We start from the raw sequence: 23494 nt of genomic DNA on the forward strand, positions 1-23494 counted from the left end.
TCTTTCATTGCTACTCATACTATTGGTTGTGTATTGAATAGCTGCAAATTCCCTAATGGAGTAACCTCAGTTGTACTTCTGAAACAATCTATTTCTGTGAAACAATTTTGAAGGGCTGAATGGCCACCTCCTTTTCCAAAGTTACAGATTCAAGGGGATTAATGACCTTCTTCAGCTCCTGTTCAGGAAATACAAGGGATGAACTTAGGGGAAAGTGGGTTTTATTTTCTGATCAATAGTGCCTGGATGTGTTGAGTGGGGCATCAGTGTCTAATGTGTACATTTCAATTTTCAGCTGCTGTTGTTCACTGGACTCGTCAGATTAAAGATGTACTAAGTGCACAGGAGGCTGTAGAGACGGGCGAGATTTCGGGACCGCTGGACGAAATTGATTTCTGGCGCAACCGGTGTGATGATCTTTCAGGGATTGGTTTTCAGTTGGACAAAGCTGGTGTCAAACACATCCAGTCTATCCTTGAACTTTCCAAATCCTCTTACATTGCTCCCTTCCTCAAACTAGCCAAGCTTATCCAGGTATGTCTGAGTTAGGCTGTATAAAATGGTCACCCGATACCTCCCTTTATCGTTTGGTGGATCAATGACTTTGCAAAGTATTGACAGCTCCAGGAACCGGTTGCCAGCTTCTGCAAGCTACTGAACTCAGCCAGTGCAGTGATGGCTTCGCTCCCTGCACGTTCCTTCTCTTGCCTCCAATGTACCAGCTTCAAATACCTACTGGTACCTCCCTGCCCAGGCTACCAGCTGTCCCTAGGTATCTTCATGTACATAGCATCTACTGCCAAGGATACCAGGATCTAAAGAGGATATTGAGAGGAGTGCAAGTTCAACTTTCCTTTTTCCTCCCATACTGTGTACAGAACTTGTACAGAGCTCCTATTACAGCCCCAGCAGCGAGAATCAGCTCAGCGTATAGCTAGCTGAATCTGGTGTGCAAAAGCGGATTCTGTACTTCTGCAGGCATTATTCCCAATAATGTGAATAATTCTGTGGATAACATGACTCTTTCCTGTTACTTGCTCTCCCAGAACCACAAACAGCAGTTTCCCCAAAGTTAATTTTTATGTTAAAAATTCTTGCCTGAAGAGTGTGCATATCTGGACCACAAACCTTGCTTCCCAATGTTGAGCATTTTGTTCAAGCTTTGTGGTTAGAAGTTCTCACTATAAATGCTGTGTCATTTTCCTTATTCAATTTTCCTATGTCAGCAGCCACACAAGTTACAGACTTAGCTGAGTCTGTGTAATGACCTTCTAAACTTTCACTTCCACTGCCATTGCTGTTGTCTGTGTTATAGAAGTTCACTAGTGATTGTAAAATGAGGTATTACTAGTTATTTTATAATTTTATGTGTACGTGTCACAGTTACGTATAGTTGATCAGAAGGCAATGTTGAAACTTGAAGAAATTGGTTTTGTGAATTTTGTGCTCATCAATAGAGTGCTCTGTGAGTTGGAAATAACCCTGCTGTGTTGTTGTTGTATAAACCTCCCACACCCTGCCTAAAACGTGCCTCAGTGATCATACAATTTTAGAATCCCCACAGTGTGGAAACAGGCCATTCAGCCCAACAAGTCCATACCGCCCCTCCGAAGTGCATCCCCACCCAGACCCATTCCCCTACCCTTTCCCTAGAAGTCTTTTTGATCTGTCTGTCCTTTGCTTGCTGTGATCTGCCCGTACCACTCGTAAACAAAGCTTTCCACTGAATTTCGGCACTCATGACAATAAATCAATCAAGCAATCAAGCTTCAACTGATTCTCTGTAACATCATCTAGCTCCTAAGAAATAAATGTGAAATTCTCATCTCTTTCAGGTCATGCACAGTCGGCCTCTGCAGTGTCCTGCAGTCATGCTCCCAGGTGTATATGCTTAAGCTTTAGAACAATTAACAGGTTTGACTGAACAGGAAGAGGCCAGCTACAAAGGAAACAATATTTATAATCTTAAAAATTAGAACCAGGCTGTTCATCAGTGATGGCAGGAAGCATTTCCTCACAAAAGAGTAGTGCAAGTTTGGAACTCTCTTCCGCAAAAAAAAACTGTGGGTGCTTAAGTTTCTAAGCCTCCAATCACTGGTAAATGCTTTGACAGCTGTGTCAGAATGCCTGACAAATTGAACATGTATACTGTGAGAGATTTTCTTTTTGGGATGGGCAAACAATTAGATCATCACACTGTTCGCTTCATTAGATTGATGAGACAGTAATGTATTCCTAATGCAGTTCTTTAAATATGCAATTATAAAAATAACAAGGCCATTTAAGTCTTAAATTTTTTCGGTGGAACATTAAGATATGACTTTTATAAAAAGGTGGCTGAAACCTGTCAGCCATCTCGCCTCCACACTTTGCAAATCTGTTGTCAAGCCCCCTCCCCATCTATTCTAACATTGCCCACCTCCGTAAAAACCACCTTTCCAATTGCCTTCCTCACCTACCCCATCCCTTTACTCCTGCCCACCAGGTTCACTTTCCACCTTGGAAGTGGATTGCTGTTGCAAGTATGCTGTTTCTGCTCCCTTTTCAGTAGTGTTGAATTCTTGTGTTTTGTCCTGTTGTTGTATTTATTAAATCTTTTTGCATTTAGGATGGACGTTCACAGGCCCAGTCAAACCTCAGCTTCTTGGCTGTCCTTACAAGCCCTTGTGGGGAGCTGGTGAAGCTGAAAGTCAAGGACATTCCAGCCAAGCTGCCTCACATCCTCAACCTCATCCGGATCATCTGGGTTAACTCCAAGTTCTACAACACCAGGGATCGCATCACTGCACTCTTCCGTAAAGTGAGTAACACCAGGGCTGACCATTTAGCTGACGAGTACCCAGTGGCTGACATGATGCCACTGAATACAGTAGGTCATCAGTTCAAGACGCTTGCGCAGGGAAATACAAGAAATTTCGGAACTGAGATTAACAAATTTTGCTGGCTAAGGGAATTAAGGGCAATGGAGCCCAGGCAGGTAAATGAAGTGGAGATTCATGTCAACAATGATCCCAATAATTGGATCAGGCCTGACGAAAGATCTCAGTCTGAAACATTGACTGTCCTGCTCCTCAGATGCTATCTGACCTGTTGTGCTTTTCCAGCTTCACATCCATTGACCCCAAAGAGAATCTCCGAATTCGGAGTTTGAGTGAAAATTTGTAGCTTGGGTGCTGGTTGTAGATGTTGCTGTGTTTGCTGAGCTGGGTGGTTTGATATCAAACTTCCCAGCTTGGTGAATACACCAACATCTAGAATCTCAGAATTGTTACACTTCAGGAGTCCCTTCAGCCCATCATTTCTGTGTGAGTTCTCCAAATAAGCATCTCACCTAGAGCAAAGCTCTGCCCTTCCCATGTAACCCTGCACATTGTTCTTTGTAAAATAAATATCTAATACCCTTCAGAATGTCGCTTTTGTACGTGTGTCACAACACTCTCAGGCAGTGCATTTCAGCATAAATCACTTGCTGCGTGGAAAAGTTATTCGTCATATCACTTTTTTCTTCTGTAATAATAACTGTAAATGCATGTTTTCTTTCAATATACTCCGCCCAGTCTCTGGTGATTTTCAATATTTCAATCAGATTTCATTTTAGCTTTCTTTTTCCCCAAGGACAACAATTGCAGAGTCTCCAATCTATCTTTGTAATTGAAATTCCTTGTCCCTAGATCCATCTTGTAAACCTTTTCTACACACTGTTCAATGCCTTCACATTCTTCCTAAAGTGTGGCACCCTGCACTGGACACAAATCTCAAGCTGAGCTGAAATTAGTGCCTTATGTAAGTTCAAATAAGCAAAGTGGGATATTTTACTGACTCCTGTTTCCCATGTTAGTAATAATAATCATTTACCCCTCACTGCAACTGGAAAATGTTATAGAAGTAAGCTCAGAGGCGTTCTGAGGGTGATGGTTTTGTATAAACAAAAGGCTAGATCAAACAATAGGGTCATGGTGAAAAGCAAAAAGGGAATGATAATGGGGCAAGTCAAGAGGGAAAATATAGCCTAGTGCAGCTAAAATTACCAAATGAGAATCATTACTGGCAACATCTGGTGAGTTAAAAAAAATACTGGGAGCAGGAGTTACAATATAAAGACAGCAGGGGTTTTCTCTGGTTTATTTCACCCAGGCTAGGAAGATGAATAAAATTAGGGGAAGCTTTGTGAAGCGTCTCCCACCCATTCATTGCAAAGGTTTCAGGGCTGAGGTGAACTCAGTTACCTTTAGGGAGGAGGAAGACATTTTGCAAATCTGGTAAGCGCCCTTCTGTTTTATTCAACTCCCTTGTGATAGTAAATATGTTGAAGCTGGGCCAAGATGGAATCAGCTTTACACAGTCAACTGTAAAGTACAGGAGCAGTGGCTCATCTGGAATTTATTGTTTCATATCTGTTAGTATGCTTCAATGATTAAGCATTATTTTTGCAGTTGTACAAATTTCTGAAGCTGGGATTCCTTCGAATGTTACTCTTCAGATGTTAAACTGGAAATTATGAACAGTTTTGTGTGAGATTCTTCTCTTGTGACAATGTCACCAGAATAATTGAAAGGGTAATGTTAGGACACATTAGGCTTTTGTATGCTCATTGAAGTGCCAAATTTCAGAGCACTGTTAGAAATATAAAGTTAATTGATTACAGAAGTTAATGTGCCAGATTGTGTAAATAAATTATGTAAATAAAATACATGAAGGAATATGCATGAAATGGAAATAGGTTGTGCAAATTTTAAACGGTGATTTACTTTAATAAATAATGCAGTGAGTACGATTATCATGGCTGTACAGTCTTTAGCATAAACAAGAGTTGTTTTGCATTACGTTGTGCTAATCAATGTCTTGCCATAATGGTTGGAAATATGTGGTCAACGCAATGAGTTAAATTGCAATGACTGTGCCCATTTTGCCTCCGTAACCTTATTGTTTTCAGTCTGAACACAGTAGTAATGAACCTACCCTCCCCATCTGCTATCCGGTCTCTTTACAGCTGAGTAATGAGATAATTCGTCTGTGCTCCGGAGAAATCTCATTGGACAAGATATTTGATGGCCACATCAACTTGAGTAAGCTTACTCTCCACGACTGCATTGAGTGTTGTCAAAGCTGGAAAGCCCACTTCGCACGTGCTTCCTTCCTACATACCAGGTGAGGCCCGATCACATCCACTGCTCTCCTCAGCTCTGGATTATTGACTTACGCTGTTAACCAGTGTTTAAACCATTTGCTTATCTCATATTGTTAGGTGGTTGTCCAGATTAGTGTTTAATTGGCCTGTAGGCTGAGGAAAGGGCAGGCAGTGATGATCCTCCTCTAGATTTCTATCTGCTCTCCTCTGCTGGAGTGTGATTGCAGGAGTGTGTCTGCGTGTGTAGATGGTAAGAAATAGGAACAGGAACAGGAACAGGCCAATTGCCTCCTCAAGCCTGCTTGCCACTCAGTAAGATCATGGCTGATCTGATTGTGGCCTTAACATCACTTTTCTGCCTGTCTCCCATAATACCTCACTCTCCTGCTTGCCACAAATCTGTGTTTATCTGTGTTGACGCTTTTGTGTGAGAGTGTGTCTGTTTACTGATGTCTCCATGTGTGAATACGAATGAATTTCTGTGTGTACCATGCATGTGCCTATGCCTGTGCTTAGGTGAAAGTGTTACCAGCCTCAGATGTAATGTCAGTCATGGTTCAATCACAAATGCAGCAATACATGTTTTCTGGTTAGATAACGCTGAAACGGTGAGTTCAAATCCTACCCTGACAAGCAATGAGACTGATCTCCATAAATCTGATACATTATGATCTGACGTCTGATAAAATGACCAAGAAAGCTGCTGGGTTGTCATCAATAACTAGATTTATAGACCAACACCCTTCAGGGATGTTAAGCTTCCACCCTTATCTGGCCTGTTCTGTGAATAGAGTTGAGCCCATCCTGCATGTCTCCAATCCACAGTCTGTGATCGGCTCTTCAAAGCATTTGATGGCGACCTACCAAATTACCTGGTGCCTACAGGTCCAATGCAACTTCCTTGGCCTGCAAGTTACAGCCTCCTTTGTGTTGGTCATCTAATTGTCATTCAGACAAGTGTTTAACAGCACAGTGGCTCAGTGGTTAGTATTGTTTCTTCACAGCACCAGGGACCTGGGTTTGATTCTATCCCTGAGTGACTGTTTGTTTCTGTCGAACTTGCACGTTCTCCAGTTGTCTGTGTGGGTTTCCGCTGGGTGCTCTGGTTTTCTCCCAGGTACAAAAACATACAGATTATGGTGGATTGGCTATGTTAAATTGCCCGTAGTGACCAGGGGTGTGTAGGCTTGTTAGGTTAGCAATGGGAAATGCAGGGTTACAGGGATAAGGTGGTAGGGTGGATCTCGGTGGGATGCTCTTCAGAGGGTCTCGATGGGCCGAATAGCCTGCTTCCACACTGTAAGGATTCTGTGAAGTTAACCTTTTTAAGGCAAAAACAGAGCTCTGGATAGTAAGTTTCAAAATTTTTAATTAAAAGTAGAAGATATACAGAATAACTTCAAGAAAAATATTTCCATTTACTACATCCAGTGAATGGTAAATTCCTTGAACCCCTTTGTAAGCAGCAGTTTCTTCCAAAATTTGCCTTAGGAGCTTTTAGTTCATGGCTATACACAAAATATCCTTGGAACCTGTACTTTTAACTTAAATTACCATCACATCGTCCCATAAGACCTTAAGATACAGGAGCAGAATTGGGCTGCTTGGTCCTTTGAGTCCACTCCACCATTCAATCATGAGTGATATGTTTCTCAACTCCATTCTCCTGGCTTCTCCCCATAACCTTTGATCCCCATACTAATCGAGAATCTATCCCAAATTGCACCAATTGATCAATTCCGTTACAAATTAGTTTCATTGATTTAATACCAATGTACAAAACGATACAATGGAACTGTCCAGTGTCTCTTCCGTCGGATTTTGTACAAGTCTCCACTCATGATCCAGTTCTTGTTTAACTTTACCAAGAGCAGGGAGGTTCCAAGTAGCACGTGTCCTCTCCTGTGGAGACAGAACTTTTAACAGCAAATTGATTGTTTTAAAACAAACTTACAGACTTCTGAATATAATGCAATCTCAAAAATTTCACTACTTACTTAATTGCTAATTCTTCAGTTATAACTTACACAAGGTGAAACAATTGCCTCTGGATGCTAATTATGCAGTAATTCTTCAGTAATTCATCTCAATGTTTATGAAATAAAGGAGTCAAAATGGCATTTTTAGCCCATCATTAATACAGAATGACATCTTGACCTCATTAGCTTGGTACAGTCAATAAAATGTGGAGGGGGGTTTAGAACTGGTCAAGTTTCATTTAAAAAATCTACTGTTGAGGCCACTTGCATGGTCCTGCATTTTCAGGATGGGACTGGGGGAAAGATAGGCCCTGGAAATCTGAGGGCATGGAGAAGGCTTACTATGTGTCTAAAATCTGCTTGTCTTGTCTTGTTCCAGATTTTCAAATGTTCCCTGGATCTTGGACAACACAAGTGTCTTTGCCCAAGTAGATGCTTTTATCCAGAGATGCAGGGACTTGCTTGAGGTATGGTTGCAAAAGTAATTTAATCTTCATCCACAGGCAGATTATAATAACATGACCCAAAACCAAATAGTGCAGATATGGAATTCTGAAATAAAGCTAGAAATGCTGGGAGGCTGTCAATAGGTCAGACAGGAAGAAAGAGTTAACCTTCCAGATTGGTGATCCTTGTAATTATAAGAAGTTAGAAATGCTAATGGTTTAGAAGCAAGGGCATGCCAGGATTTAGAAAACAAATTCCCCATTGTTCTTTCCTTCTCGGCATGCTTCTCCTGATTTTCTACTGGAACTACCATTATCTTGTACTCTGTCTCATCATGACAGCTAGGTAACTCCTGTATAAGCAAGTACTACAGGTCAGCTGCTGACATATGGATATGCTAGACTTGAGACTATCTTGTACAAGAGATTTGACTGTCAAATGGTCAGTGCTGAGGAAACACTGCACTGTCAGTGGTCAGCAATGTCGCACTGTCGGAGGGTCAGTGCTGAGGGAGTGTCGCACTGTCGGAGGGTCAGTGCTGAGGGAGCGGGCACTGTCGGAGGGTCAGTGCTGAGGGAAGGGGCACTGTCGGAGGGTCAGTGCTGAGGGAGTGGGCACTGTCGGAGGGTCAGTGCTGAGGGAGCGGGCACTGTCGGAGGGTCAGTGCTGAGGGAGCGGGCACTGTCGGAGGGTCAGTGCTGAGGGAGCGGGCACTGTCGGAGGGTCAGTGCTGAGGGAGCGGGCACTGTCGGAGGGTCAGTGCTGAGGGAGCGGGCACTGTCAGAGGATCAGTGCTGAGGGAGCACCGCACTGTCGGAGGGTCAGTGCCGAGGGAGCGCCACACTGTCGGAGGGTCAGTGCTGAGGGATATAGGGCCATGTGGATGGATCTTTGTTTTGTGCAAACATTGTGAAGAAGATCTTACAGATGTGAATTCTGGGAAGGAGTAGGCCAGTGGATCTTCCAGCCTGCTCCTCTATTCAGTAAGATCATGGCTGATCTGATTACTCCAAATTCCCATCTCCTAAGTGGAGAGTTACTAACCAACGTTCTAACCAATATTTTGTCCTGAATCAGCAGCGGTTCGAAACAGATAGTCTGGTGACATTCCTGAACACTATTTCTGTTCAAATGGATTTCATTGGCTATGAACCACAGTGAGATATTGGAGCTAAAGGTGCTACAGAAATCAAGCATTCCTCCTTTTTTTTTAATTACAGTTAGGAGGTTAGTGGCTGTGCATTCCAGTCATTCACTGACAGTTTGGTTTGTGAAAACCTGCTGGTGATTAATCATTTATGCTGCAATTGTATGAAATGCTATTTTTCCTTCCTTCAATTTGCCCAGGTGTGTGACTGCCAGGAGTTCTTTGCCCGATGGGAAGATGGTGAGCAGATACCCCTGCCCTGTTTTGGGGGGCATCGTGGCCCTGAAATAACGCGGAGTCTCCTAGAGATTGAAGCCACCTTCGACAAAATCCTACTATTGCTAAAAGTCATGAAGAACGAAATCCTGGATGTTAAGAATACATTCTGGCACGATGAGTACAGCAGGTCAGTCTTATTGACCCTGACACAATTACTTTAGGAACACATTACCAAGTGACAAACCTATTAGATAGCAAAGGGGGTCCATTGCGACTGCTCAGCTATTACGTTAGCTGTGGCAGTTCTTATGTTTTCAACTCCTTTCTTGCCTATTTCCCATCGGTGTCAGCTGAGGCTCTGGGCAACACTCTCTCACCTTTGTGTCAGAACACTGACACAGAAAGTCAGTGCTGAGTGTGTCTTGCGCTGTTGGATAGTCAGTGCTGAGTGTGTGCTATGCTGTCAGAGGGTCAGTACTAAGAGAGTGCTGCACTGTTAGAATTCCAGTGCTTTGGGACCTCTGCATTTTTTGAAAACTGGGCAATGAAGGAGCGCTGCTGTGTCATGGGTATCTCTTTTAGAGGTAATGTGCAGCCACATTCCCTCGAATCTCCCAAGTGGATGTTAAAAATTGCACCAATTGTGGAACAACAGGAAAATTTCCCCTGGTGTTCTGGGCAATATTTAAATTGGAACATTAAAAGTGGGAGCAAGAGTAGCTATTCAACCCCACCTTAAGCCTGCAGATGATTCAACATGATTATTGCTCATCTGCCCAGACTATTTTACACAAAACCATGTGGGTTTGATTGCGTTAAGTTTTTCGAAATATCGTTTTCCTCAATAATGGATTCTAACATTTTCCCAACAACAGATGTTAGGCTCCTTAGCCTGTAGTTTGTGGAGCTGGAGGAACACAGCAGGTCAGGCAGCATCAGAGGATCAGGAAAGTTGATGTTTCTTTCCTAAAGAAGGGTCCTGACCCGAAACATCAACTTTCCTGCTCCTCTGATGCTGCCTGACCTACTGTGTTGTCTCTGACTCCAGCATCTGCAGTTCTTGCTATCTCCCAGTGATTTATTGGCCTACAGGTTCTTGTTTTCAGTCTCCTCTCCTACTTGAACAGAGGAGTCACTTTAGCAGCTTTTCAATCTGCTGGTACTCTTCTGGAATCCAGTGAAGTCTGGAATATTTCAACATTGACTCTTATACCTGTCTAGCCACTTCCTTTAAAACCTTTGATACAGGTCATCACATCCTGGTGAATTGTCTGCCTTTGATGCCATCAATTTGTCAAACAATTTATCCCTTGAGAAAAAGATTACAACAAGACCTTTCCTCCCAATCGCTCCTTGCTTATCTGATATCTTTGTAATGTTTGGTAGCGTCCACAGTGAAGACAGATGTAATTTTTTTTTACATTATCAGCTATGTCCTTGTTTTTATTTTTGTTCTCCCCCCCCCCCCAGTGCTGGTGCCACTACCCATGAATTGGAGGAAGGGGTTCTGAGGAAGGATCACCGGACCGAAATGTTAACCCTGGTTTTTTTTTCTTCACAGATGCTGATAGACCTGCTGAGCTTTTCCAGCAACTTCTATTTTTGTTCCTGATTTACAGCGTCTGCAGTTCTTTTGGTTTTCACATTGTTGTGGGTCTGGAGTCACATATAGACCAGACCAGGTAAAGACGGCAGTTTCTTTCCGTAAGAACATGAGCCAGGTGGGTTTTATTGGACAATCAACAATGGTTTCCTGGATATTATTAGACTGTTAATTCCAGGATTTTTTTGGGATTCAAGTTTCACCAACTTCTTTGGAAGGATTCAAATCCAGATTCCCAAACATTTTCTGCTCTATGGATTAATACTCTAGCAGTAATACCATTTTTCCATCCCTTAGCAACATGCGCACCCCCCCCCCCCCCACCCCACCAACTTTAAGAGGTCTTGAGAGTGTGAAAAGCACTATGGAAATGAAAAGTTTTTCTTTTATCAAAAAAGTTGCTTGACCATTAACTTCTCTGGGTTCATTCTTGGTTGTGTTTAAAGTTAAGTTTTGCACCAGCACTCTGGTGAACCTCAGAACTTCACCAAAACTGCTCACTGAACAGTAACAGTGCAGCCTCTTCACTGTCAGCAGTATTTCCCTTGGTTTAATTTTATTACCCAGGACTTGTTAGAGGCAAAGTCAGGCAGAGCTTTCACTGCCCACTGTTTTTATGTTTTTATTCAGGTTCCGTTCAGGTATCAAAGATCTGGAAGTAATGATGCAGAATCTGATCTCATCCTCATTTGAAACTATGACTACAGTACAGCATGGAATAGAGTTCTTAGATGTATTCCAGCGTCTTGCTAACCGTGAGGTATGGGCGATTATTGGTTGTGAGCAATCTCAGGGTCAGTACCATACATGTAATTGAAAAAAGCTCTGTGTTTCCTGTGTGGAAACCAGTGATCTTGGATCAGGATGAGGGATTCTTTCCTCGTCTTTATCAAAATGAGAGGTGAGCTTTCTGTCATCTGCTGAGTGCGGAAGGAGGAGTCACAATCTTGGTTTCAGAGGTTTGCGATACCAGATTGGAGATGAGAAACAGAAAGTGCTGGATCATTTGTGGAGAGATAGGTAGAGTCAATATTTCAAGTCCATTGACCCTTCCTGAAATGATTCTGAGTAGTGATTGGACTCTCAACACTAATTCTGATTTTCTGTCCACACATGTTGCCAGATCTGTGGATTTCTCCAGCACTTAACAGTCTTTGTTTCCGATCTCCTGCATCTGCAGTTCTTTGTTTTCTATTATTAGAGAGGAGGAATGTCTTCCCTCTTGAATGCCAGCCCATTGACTCGCACTATCACCATTCACTCGCTCTACCACTGAAGCACAATAGCAGCAGTGTGCTGCCATGATATGGACCAGAGATGCCACCAGAGCTCCATCCAATTTTCTTTACAGCTGCATGTGCCTCCTAAGCAGCAACTTCCACAAATGAAAGTCAATGCTGTGATTGGTGTGCCAATTCCAATCACTATGTGTGGAACATTGGAGTGGCTGAACACATGCACAATCATGCAGCTTAATGAGAATGCTGGGTGCCATTCCCACTTACAGTAATAGTCATACAATAATACAGCATGGAAACAGGCCCTTTGGCTCAAACTGGTCCATGCTAACCATGGTACCCATTCAGCTAGTTCCAATTACCCACATTTGGCCCATATCCCTCTAAACCCTTCCCATCCAAGTGCCTATTCAAATGTTTTTTAAATGTTGCCAGCGTACCTGCATTGACCACTTCCTGTGGCAGCCCATTCCATACACGCACCAATCTCTGCGTGAAGAAGTTGCCCCTCAGGTCCTTCCTAAATCTTTCCCCTCTCACCTCAAACCTATTCCCTCTAGTTTTCACTTATCCATTCCTGGGAAAAAGACAGTGTGCATTCATCCTATCTAAGCCCCTGGTGATTTTATGCACCTCAATAGGGCCACCCCTCGTTCTCCTATGTTCCAAGGAATAACGTCCTATCCTGGCCAACCTCTCTCTATAACTCAGGCCTATTAGTTCTGGCAACATTCTTGTAAGTCTTCATTGCAAACTTTCCAGTTTAACTATGTCTTTCCTATAACAGGGTAACCAAAACTGTTCACAATACTCCAGTGCGCCTCACTAACAACTTACACAGTTGTAACATAACATCCCAACTCCCATTCTCAAGCTTTGACCGATGAAGGCCAGCATGTTGAATGTCTTTTCCACCACCCTGTCCACCTGTGATGCCGCTTTCAATGAACTGTGTACTTACACTCCTAGGTCCCTCTGTTCCACAACACTCCTCAGGACCTTACCATTTACTGTATAAGTCCTACCTTGGTTTGACTTTGCAAAGTGCAACACCTCACACTTATCTGTGCTGAATTGCATTTGCCAATCTTCAGCTCACTTCCCCATCTGATCAAGATCCCTCTGTAATTTTTGATGATCTTCCTCACTATCCATGACAGCTCCTAATTTTGTATCAGCCACAAACTTGCTAATCATGCCTTGTACATGATCTGGATGCAAATGTATGTAAGTAACGAATAACAAAGATCCCAGCACCGACAACTGTGTAACACCACTAGTCACCGACCTCCATTCTGAGAAACAACCTTCAACCATTTCCCTCTGCTTCCTACCATTCAGTCAATTTTGAATCCAAGTAGCTACCTCTCCCACTAAGGAAGGTCCTCCTAAAGCTTTCTCCAGTCTTAACATTGATTCCTGGGAATCAAAGTTTCATTTAAAGTCTTTCCATTCACTGTTGCAACTTTCAGGAATGTGACTTTATGTGGCGACATAACCATTTCAGACCCATTTATAACACAGAAAATTGCCTTTCTTCCACTTGATATCTACCCAAGATGACACAGTTGTTATCAGGCGTGCGCTTTTTTGGGCTGGGGAAGGAGCTTAATATCATTCCCTCTTCTTGTACAGACATAAGCTAGGGGATGGCTTTCTCAGCAGGAGGTCCATGCCTGACACTGGCCCACTATAAAATACAGACTGTTGTATTCCTCATAGACCATCAAACGGACCATTGATAAAAAAATTGTGGAAGTCTACATACTGTTCAACGATGAGCTGTCGCTGGTGAACAAAGACCTGAACAGGAAGGCCATGCATCTGGCCCCACAGATGCCACGGTACGCTGGCCAGGCTCACTGGGCCCGCTCCCTTCGGCGTCGGATCGATAGATCAATGGAGGCAAGTAGCATGTTTCCACAAATCAATCAGAATGTGCCACCTGATTGCTGGGTTGCCATCTGTAAACATCTCTGAGTCTTAGATTGATTGTTAACATAATTTATCAGTCAGACTCACAGTTTGACTCTGTTATGATTGCTAAAAGCGACATATAATTGGAGTCAACCTGCCAAACAATCAGCATCCTTTTCTGATGTTGTATAAATTGTTGCTGTCTTTGAAATTTGGCACTTTTTGCACCTGCCCTAGTTAGTGCAGGATGAAAAGTTTGAACAGCATGTCTCTTAAATTGTAGAAGTGTGAGCAGCTAATTAAATTTCACCAGAATTCCCCCCAACACCACCACCACCTCCACAGTTTCCCAGCCTTATGCCTCCTTGCTAGGTCACAGATGTATCCTGTGTACTGCAAGGAACCTCAACACAGTAAGTCAGAATGATTTCAACAGTAATACTCTCACATAGTCCCGTGTAGCCTCCTGCAGCAGGCCACTGACCAGTCCAAGGCAGCTATGGGGATTGGGAAGATTCGCATTTCACATGGGCATGGGGATAAGGGCTGGATGATCAGCCATGATAAATGGCAGAACCAGCTCAACAAGCCAAATGACCTACTCCTGCTGTCTATGTCCTATCATCTTGCATAGGGTATGCTGTCAAATGATAGCAGATAAGTTACAGTTTTGTGTGTCTTTATTGGCTTGTAGAACATTTGATCTAGGAACATCTAGCATTAACATAGTAACATAGAAAAAGGATGAGGCCATTTGTCCTTTCGAGTCTGCACACCATTCAATATGATTATGGCTGATCATGCAATTTCTATTTCCCTCTCCTCTTTCTCTCCATACTCCTTGATCCCTTTAGCCGGAAGAGCCACATCCAGCTCCGTTTTGAAATATCTAATGCACTGGCCCAAACAGCTTCCTGTGGGAGACACAGCTCTCTGAGTAAAGAGATTCTTCCTTATTTCAGTCCTGAATGTCTCGCCCCGATTCCTAGACTGTGATCCCTAGATCTGGACTTGCCCAACATTGGGAACATTCTTCCTGCATTTAGCCTTCCAAGTCCCATCATAATTCTATATGCTTGTATGACTTTGAGTGTAAGAAGATGAAGGGATGATCTAATCCCAGTGTCTAAGTTGATTAGTGGATTTTATAGATCAGATAGAAAAGAATTATTCCTTTCTTTGCAGAGAGGAGTCATCACTTAAATTGGAGCTGGGTTGTCCACTTTCTTCACACAAAGAGTGTAGCGTGAGGTGAGGTTGGTAGGTACGGAGGATGGAAATGGTTCATTAGCTTTACCTGTGAAAACATTTTGAGATCTTCCCAATACAGTTTCTTCTGTTAATGGCTTTCAATCCTCTGGGCCCTAAACCTATCATTAACAGGCATTAGGCAGCCTGGAGTAAATTTTGGGACAGATTCAGAAGATCTGGCCCAAGTCTACAAGGGCAGGCTTAGATTCTCAGGAGAAGGAATGTAGACTGGTTAGTTACACAATTGTTTGATAGTATCTGGCATCATTTATAATAAATATACACATGGAATAACAAAATTGTTGGACACATACCAAGGAGGTAATTCTGGAAAGGGTTGGGGGGAGAAAAGTTTTCTTAATCTCTCTGTCAAAACTAATAGATTCTGGCCCAAGCCACATTCCTGCCCAAAATTGGATTGGGTGAAGAGACGAAGGTGGTCTTCCAGACACTGCAGCAGAGCCTGGATGAATTTGTGCGAAAAGTCTTCACAGAGTGGACAGTCAACGTAGACCGGGAATGCATGAAGCGCCTGGAGAGACCTCTGATGGTCCGCAACCTCGAGGATCGAGGCAAACTCAGTGTAAACTTCGACATGTGAGTTTACGAAACCTCAAGTCAGTGACTGTAAAACATCAGGGGCTGGATAACATTGGGATCAAGGTATTAATGGTCCATGTGCAAGCTAAAGGATTGATGTTGGTGTAGTGGTTATTATCATTTCACCAGTAATCCAGAGACGAAAGATAATGATGTGGCAACATGGGTTCAAATCCCACCACGATGGATGCTAAAATTTAAATTCAATTAATAAATCTGGAATTGAATGCTAGATGTGACTAGAATGCTGTCGGTGATTGTGGTAAAAGCCCATTTGGTTCTTTAATGTCCTTTCAAGAAGGAAATCTGCCACGCTTAGCTGGTCTTGCTGCATTTTAAAGGTGACAGGAGAAAGAATTAAAAAAGAGACGAGTGGCAGAATTTTACACATAGGGTGGTTTGTGTGTGGAATGAACTTCCAGAGCAAGTGGTGAAGGCGGATACAATTTTAACATTTAAACGCCATTTGGATAAGTTAATGCATAGGAAAGGTTTGGAGGGATATGGGCCAGGAACAGGTAGGTGGGACTAATTTAGTTTGGGATTATGGTCAGCATGGACTCTTTGGAACGAAGGGTCTGTTTCCGTGATGTATGACTCTATGACTGTATGACGCCAGACCCACAGTAATGTGGTTGATTCTTTACTGCCCTCTGAAATGACCCTGGCAAGCCACTCAGTTTAAAGGCGATTAGAAATGGATAGTAAATGCTGGTCTTGATAGCATCACCCTATTCCATGAAAGAATAAAGAAAAAAAAATAAGTAGCTGAATGCCAGGATAGGTTTTTCACATGAAGGGTGGTGTGTGTCTTGAATACATTACCAGAGGAGATGATGGAGGCAGACATTCAAGCAGCATTCAAGCAGCACCTGGACAAATACATGAATTGGAAGGGAATAGAGGGACACGGATCCTGTAAGTGAAGACAGTTTTAGTATAGAAGGCAAAACGTGTTGGCACAGACTTGGAGGGCCGAAAGGCCTGTTCTTGTGCTGTATTGTTCTTTGGCCTTTGTTAGGTGCCGGTGGGGATTGAATTGGAAGGACTGTTATTCTGAACTTCTTATTTCTTTACTTTTCTAATTTATTCCCATTATCTGCAATGTTGGACTTTTTATTTATCGTTCTAATTTGTTTTTCCTTCGGAATTTGTACTGAAGAAGCTGTACCGAGGAACCTTTGAACCTAAGATAGCGCTATAAGTGGAGACTTACAAACATTTCACTATTCTCTTTTGAGTACATGTGACAATAGAGTGAATTCTAAAGCCCCCAATCTTTTTTTTGTATTATTCAGCAAATGCAGAGATGGAGGGCTTGTGTCAATTCATGTGAAAAACATGAGCACTCAGAAAAAGATCTGCATTGCTTTCTACTTTCTAAACGTGACTTATTAAGCTAAAGCAAACAAACCATTTCAATGGGCTTGTGCACACATTTCATAACAGCGTACAGTTATGTTGTGCATTCAACCTAATACAGTTTTCCCAAAGCATTTCATGAGCCAACAACTCTCTCCAAATGAAAGGAGCCTCATCTAAACCCATTGTTTTAGTCATACAATTGTTCAGTTTGGCCACATTTTCCAACTGTTATAAACCAGATAGTCAGGTGGTGAAAGATGGAGCTGGAGGCAATCTTTACATAGTTTATAGATATTTATTTACACACTGGCTGTACCTTATAATCCAAAGCAACCAGAATTTCAGTCTGTTCCTTTGTACAATTTCTTCTTAACCAATCTGTTTGCATATGTTATGACACCCCTCCATGGCCATGACGTCCCAAAGTGGGTATTGAACATGGACCTTGCTGCCCATTGGTAGGGACACTGCCAATGCTTTACCACATTCTTTGGATAGTTCCTTTTGGGAGGTGCTTAAGTGAATCACTGGTTAATGCCCACTACCTGTATGCAATTAAATTCAAATTACACCATCTGCTGTACCTTTTACAAGCTTTACCTCCACCTTGGAGCTTCTCAGTGCCCCCTATATTAATGGTACTTCTTTTAAAATTCATTCATGGGACATGGGTGCCGCCCACTAGGCCAGCATTTATTGCCCATCCCTAATTGCCCAGAGGGCAGTTAAAAGTCAACCACATTGCTGTGGGTCTGGAGTCACATGTAGGCCAGACCAGATAAAGGTGGAAGATTTCTTTTCCTTAAGGGCATTAGGTTTTTGTAACTATTTACAGTGCTTACCTAATTGCCATAAGGCTAGCATTTTTCATTCCAGAGTTTCATTGAATTCAGGTGTCACAGTCTGCCACGATGGAATTTGAACCCATGATCCCATAACGTTAGACCGCACTTGGAATACTGCGTCCAGTTCTGGGCGCCCTATTATAGGAAAGATGTGGATGCTTTGGAGAGGGTTCAGAGGAGGTTTACCAGGATGCTGCCTGGACTGGAGGGCTTATCTTATGAAGAGAGGTTGACTGAGCTCGGTCTCTTTTCATTGGAGAAAAGGAGGAGGAGAGGGGACCTAATTGAGGTATACAAGATAATGAGAGGCATAGATAGAGTTGATAGCCAGAGACTATTTCCCAGGGCAGAAATGGCTAGCACGAGGGGTCATAGTTTTAAGCTGGTTGGTGGAAAGTATAGAGGGGATGTCAGAGGCAGGTTCTTTACGCAGAGAGTTGTGAGAGCATGGAATGCGTTGCCAGCAGCAGTTGTGGAAGCAAGGTCATTGGGGACATTTAAGAGACTGCTGGACATGTATATGGTCACAGAAATTTGAGGGTGCATACAAGAGGATCAATGGTCGGCACAACATTGTGGGCTGAAGGGCCTGTTCTGTGCTGTACTGTTCTATGTTCTATGTTCTATGTTAGCCTAGGGTTCTGGATTACTAATCCAGTGACATTAACATTTCACCACCACCATCCCAAATTTCTACTAGCCATTTCTCAAAAATAATTGTGCCACTTGTCCCAACACGGGAGATTAATGACATTTTTGAAGGGCTTGTTCCGACTGTGTTTTTACTTTTTCCCATTTCTTGCAGGCACCTGTTGGAGTTATTTGATGAAATCCATTACTGGGAACGTTTGAACTTTGAGATCCCCCACTATGTTATAGAGGTCTATCAGCGAAGGGATGACCTCAGGATGCTCCGAGAGCGTGTTCTCCTGGTTGTTCGTGATTACAACAGGTTGGTGTGGGTTGCTGGTGTGTAGCTGAGGTTGGAATAGTTCACAATGAGTCTGATGACTATAACCCCTCTTGCCACTAACTTTTGAGTTCACTGCACCTGCTACTGTTTGTTCTGCAATCTTTTAAAATCCATTTAGCTTCCTCATGCAACTTACAGGATTTGTAGGAAAGTATGATTATATGTGTGGGGTGGGCAGAAATGGAGTTGTGCCTGAAAATCATTGGTGGTTTTATTGAATGTGGAAGAAGCTCAACGGAGTGGTCATAATTCTAATGTCCTTCAGCGAGTCGCAGTAATATCCAGGAATTTTCTGCAGTCACTGCCCCCATGATCAGTGGAATGGATGTAATAGACACCGAAAAAATGGGAGAATGGAATGGAATTCTTCAGGAATCAGGTTTTGAGAATGAGTAGGGAAGATAACTGTTGAGGTTGGTGTGTTTGTAATGGATACTGGTGGTCAGCCTATCCCCAGAAAGGGAAGCAGTGTAGTGAGGCAAGGGAAGAGAAGAGTTGCAGCACGGTGGCTCAGGGGTTAGCACTGCAGCCTCACAGCACCAGGAATCCAGGTTTGATTCCAGCCTCAGGTGACTGTCTGTGTGGAGTTTGCATATTCTCCCCGTGTCTGCGTGGGTTTCCTCCGGGTGCTCCGGTCTCCTCCCACAGTCTAAAGATGTGCAGGCTAGGTGGATCGGCCGTGCTAAATTGCCCGTAATGTTCAGGGGTGTGTGGGTTATAGGGGTATGGGTCTGGGTGGGATGCTTCGAGGGGCGGTGTGGACTTGTTGTGCCGAAGGACCTGTTTCCATGCTGTAGGGAATCTAATCTAATCTAAACTCTTTACTGGGGCGGCACAGTGCCGCAGTGGTTAGCTCTGCAGCCTCACAGCACCAGGGACCCGGGTTCGATTCCAGCCTCGGGCAACTGTCTGTGTGGAGTTTGCACATTCTCCCTGTGTCTGCGTGGATTTCCTCCGGGTGCTCCGGTTTCCTCCCCCAGTCCAAAGATGTGTAGGCTAGGTGGATCGGCCATGCTAAATTGCCCATAGTGTTCAGGGGTGTGTGAGTTATAGGGGGATGGGTCTGGGTGGGATGCTGTAAGGGGCGGTGAGGACTTGTTGGGCCGAAGGGCCTGTTTCCACACTGTAGGGAATCTAATCAGTTGGAGATGGCAGGAGTGAAAGCAAGAGAAATTAGGTAATGGGAAGCAAGATTGATGGATTTTTCCAATTCCCAAGAACAGGAAGCAGCCCAATGTAGTCATGGATATACCAGTAAAAGATTCTTGGAAAGAGCCCTGAGTAGAAGTATGCTGTGACTTGCTGTTCCAACATGGCTGCCTGGTTACTGAACCTTTTGTGTCATCAAAATGCCAGTTCCTGAGCATCAACCATTGTTTGCTTCAATCGCTCTAAAATTTAAGACGTTTCATATTATCCATTGTCCCGTAATCCACCGTACAAACTAAACTTGTGCCCACTGACTGTACACCTAACCCTTTTGGTATGATAGGTGAACTTTGCTATCGAGAATGAGAGGTCTGTTCAGTCTTTATATTTGCCATAGAAAGAAGATGTTGTCTCTATTCACGGACTAGAGACATTGCAGGCTAGGGCAACATCAATTGTCCATCTCGAGTTGCCCTTGAGAAGCTGATGGTGAATTGCATTCCAGAACCATTGCAGTCACATTGCTGTAGGTAGATCCATAATGCCATTAGGAAGGGAGTGCCATGATTTTAACCTTACTAATTTTTTAACCAAGGTTCACCAGACCGACCCCTAGGATGGAAGAGTTGTCTTATGAGGAGAGCTTGAGGAAACTGGGTATATTTAGAGGAATGAGAGTTGATCTCATTGAAGCAAACAAAATTCCCCCTGGTTCAACAGGGTAGATGCAGGAAGAGAGCTTCCTTCTGTCTGTGGGTGAGGGCCAGGACCCTAGAACCAGGGCACATGGTCTAGTAGTAAGAGTTTGATCATTTAGGCTTGCGTTAAGAAGAAATTTCTGGACCATGAGAATGGTGAATTTTTGAAATTTGCTATTCCCAGAGGCTCCATTGTTGAGTTTGCTCAAGACTGAGATCGTGAGGTATTAAAGATAGTGTGGAAACTTGGTGTTGAAGTAGAAGATCAGCCGTGATCTAGTTGAATGGTGGAACAGGTTTGACAGGCCTCATTTAGTTAAGATTTTTGAAGAAGTGACAAAGAACATTGATGAAGGCAGACCAGTGGACATTGTCTATATGGACTTCAGTAAGGCATTCAACAAGATTCTGCGTGGTAGACTGGTTAGTAAGGTTAGCTCATGTGGAATATAGGAAAAATTAGCCATTTGGATACAAGATTGGCTAGAAAGTAGGAGACAGAAGATGGTGATTGAGGATTGCTTTTCAGACTGGAGGCCTGTGACCAGCAGTGTGCTGCAAGGACTGGTGCCCGGTCTGTTGTATTTTGTGGTTTATATAACTGTTTTGGATGTGAATGTAGGAGGTGTGGTTCGTAAGTTTGCAGATGACACTAAAATTGGTGGTGCAGTGGACAGTGAAGAAGGTTATCTCTGAGTGCAACAGGACTTTGATCAGATGGGCAAATATGACAAGGGGTGCAGGTATACGGTTCTTTGAAAATGGATTCACAGATAGGGTAGCAAAGAAGACATTTGGTACTCTTGCCTTTATTGGTCAGTGCATTGAGTATACGAATTGGTAGGTCATGTTGCAGCTGTACAGGACATTGGTTGGGTCACTTTTTTGGAATACTGCTTTCAATTCTGGTCTCCCTGCTATGGGAAGGATGTTGTGAAACTTGAAAGGGTTCAGAAAAGATTTACAAGGATGTTGCCAGGGTTGGAGGGTTTGAGCTACAGGGAGAGGCTGAATACACTGGAGCTATTTTCCCCAGAGCGTCAGAGACTGAGGAGTCACCTTATAGAGGTTTATAAAATCATGAGGTGCATGGATAGGGTGAATAGTCAAGGTCTTTTCCCAGGTTAGGGGAGTCCAAAACTGGAAGGTGTAGACTTAAGGTGAGAGGGAAAGTTTTAAAAGGGACTTTAGGGGCAACGTTTTCATGCAGATGGTGGTATGTGTACGGAATGAGCTGCCGATCGAAGTGGTAGAGGCTGTTACAACCATCCAGATGCCTTTTAAATGTTGTAATTGTATGAATAAGATGGACTTAGAGGGATATGAAATGCTGGCAAGTGGGACTAGATTAATGTAGAATATCTGGTTGCCATGGATGAGTAGGACCAAAGAGTCTGTTTCCCTGTTGTACAACTCTGTGATTCTAAATGGTCTATTCCTTCTCCTACTTCATTTATCTACCACGTTCTTCTTTTAGGCAACTCATGAGGACTTGCATATCAATATTTGTTAAAATTATTTTTGTGGTGTGTGGGTGGAAAGACTTGCCATTATCACCCATCCTTAATTGCTTTTGTACTGACTGGTCTGTTTGGCCATTTCAGAGGGCAGTTAAGAATTGCTGTGGGTTTGGAGTCCCATCTGGGCCACACTGAGTAACCAGAAAGCCAAAGACATCATAGCACCTTGAAACATTAATGCTTCTCACTCCACCGAGGCTGCCAGACTTGCTGTTTTTATTTATGAAACTATGGTTATCAGTCTAGAAGTTACTTCTAATATCTAATTTTGTAGATAAGTATAAACTTGTGCAAAATTTTGCTTCAGTTCTATTCACTGTGGCTTTCTGGAGTATAACTGTTTGTTGTAATTGTAGAATCCTTGATGAGTTAACGAGAGAGCAGCGGAACCTCTTCCGAGACAGGATCAAATTTCTGGACAAGAAAATAGCGCCTGGTCTGTCGAAGCTTCAGTGGACAGCCAGAACACTGTCCAGCTACTTCATTGATGATTGCCGGATGCAAGCTAGACAGGTATGTATCTTCCTCTGGAACAGAGACAGTGAAACGCTTGCTGAACTTCTTGTGAGAGGAGAACTATGCAGATTGCTCTCATTTCCAACACGCATCATTGCACATCGTGAGGGGTAAAGGAAATGCCCCCAAAATATATTAAGAAGGTAGCTTAGACCTTAACTTGTTCTTATTTTAGAGGTAAAAAGAGATGTTGTGTTCCAGATGCAAGTCGTTTGGTCGAACTACTCAATGTTAAGCAAAACAATTTATTTAAACACTATAATTAAAATATAACAAAAGAAAGAAGAATTTGGAATAACAACCCGACTGGAAAACTTAACAGAATAATAGATACAGTAACTATTATTAATTAACTGTTCTAATATAGTAACATTCCATAAATACACCTTTGGCAAAAGACACATTCAGAAAACAGATTGTCTCACGTGCAATCCTATCTGCCAGAAAGACATACAGGCAGCAACTTGCCAAAGAGCGAGAGAGAGAGAGGTCTTTTCTTTCCAAACTCTCAGTACATACCCACTAACTAACTAAAGCAAAACCTGCAAAATCCCAGGTCAGTTTGTATCTCCACTTACTCGTGATTCTACTGTTCCAATTTTAAAAAAAACCCAAGACTTTGCAGAAAGTAGGCAGTGCCGATGCTGGAGAATCTGAGACAGCAAGGTGTAGAGCTGGATGAGCACAGCAGGCCAAGCAGGCTCTAGGCCCGAAACGTCAGCCTTCCTGCTCCTCTGCTGCTTGGCCTGCTGTGTTCATCCAGCTCTACATCTTGTTTACCCAAGACTTGGCAAGTTGTTTATCTTCTCGTAGACTGCTTGACACCTGTCCCCCAATCTCTCTCTTTTTAAAAAAAAAGGACAAAACACACCCCTTAAAGCCACAGCATTGTCACAGGA

General features: G+C 43.0%; 1 protein-coding gene across 2 annotated transcripts in view; it reads left to right on the plus strand.

Annotated features, from left to right (window-relative positions):
- dnah2 (dynein, axonemal, heavy chain 2) overlaps positions 1–23494 on the plus strand; it is a 184351-nt gene that overhangs the window by 14348 nt on the left and 146509 nt on the right. For both annotated transcript variants that reach the window (XM_059642660.1, XM_059642659.1), the window contains exons 7-16: positions 296–534; positions 2609–2800; positions 4991–5148; positions 7487–7574; positions 8902–9107; positions 11154–11283; positions 13484–13666; positions 15312–15526; positions 18545–18691; positions 22436–22592. In XM_059642660.1, the coding sequence (XP_059498643.1) occupies positions 296–534; positions 2609–2800; positions 4991–5148; positions 7487–7574; positions 8902–9107; positions 11154–11283; positions 13484–13666; positions 15312–15526; positions 18545–18691; positions 22436–22592 (1715 nt within the window). The remainder of the gene's footprint in view (positions 1–295; positions 535–2608; positions 2801–4990; positions 5149–7486; positions 7575–8901; positions 9108–11153; positions 11284–13483; positions 13667–15311; positions 15527–18544; positions 18692–22435; positions 22593–23494) is intronic.

The sequence above is a fragment of the Stegostoma tigrinum genome, chromosome 45 (genome assembly GCF_030684315.1).
Source record: "Stegostoma tigrinum isolate sSteTig4 chromosome 45, sSteTig4.hap1, whole genome shotgun sequence".
Lineage (NCBI taxonomy): Eukaryota > Metazoa > Chordata > Chondrichthyes > Orectolobiformes > Stegostomatidae > Stegostoma > Stegostoma tigrinum.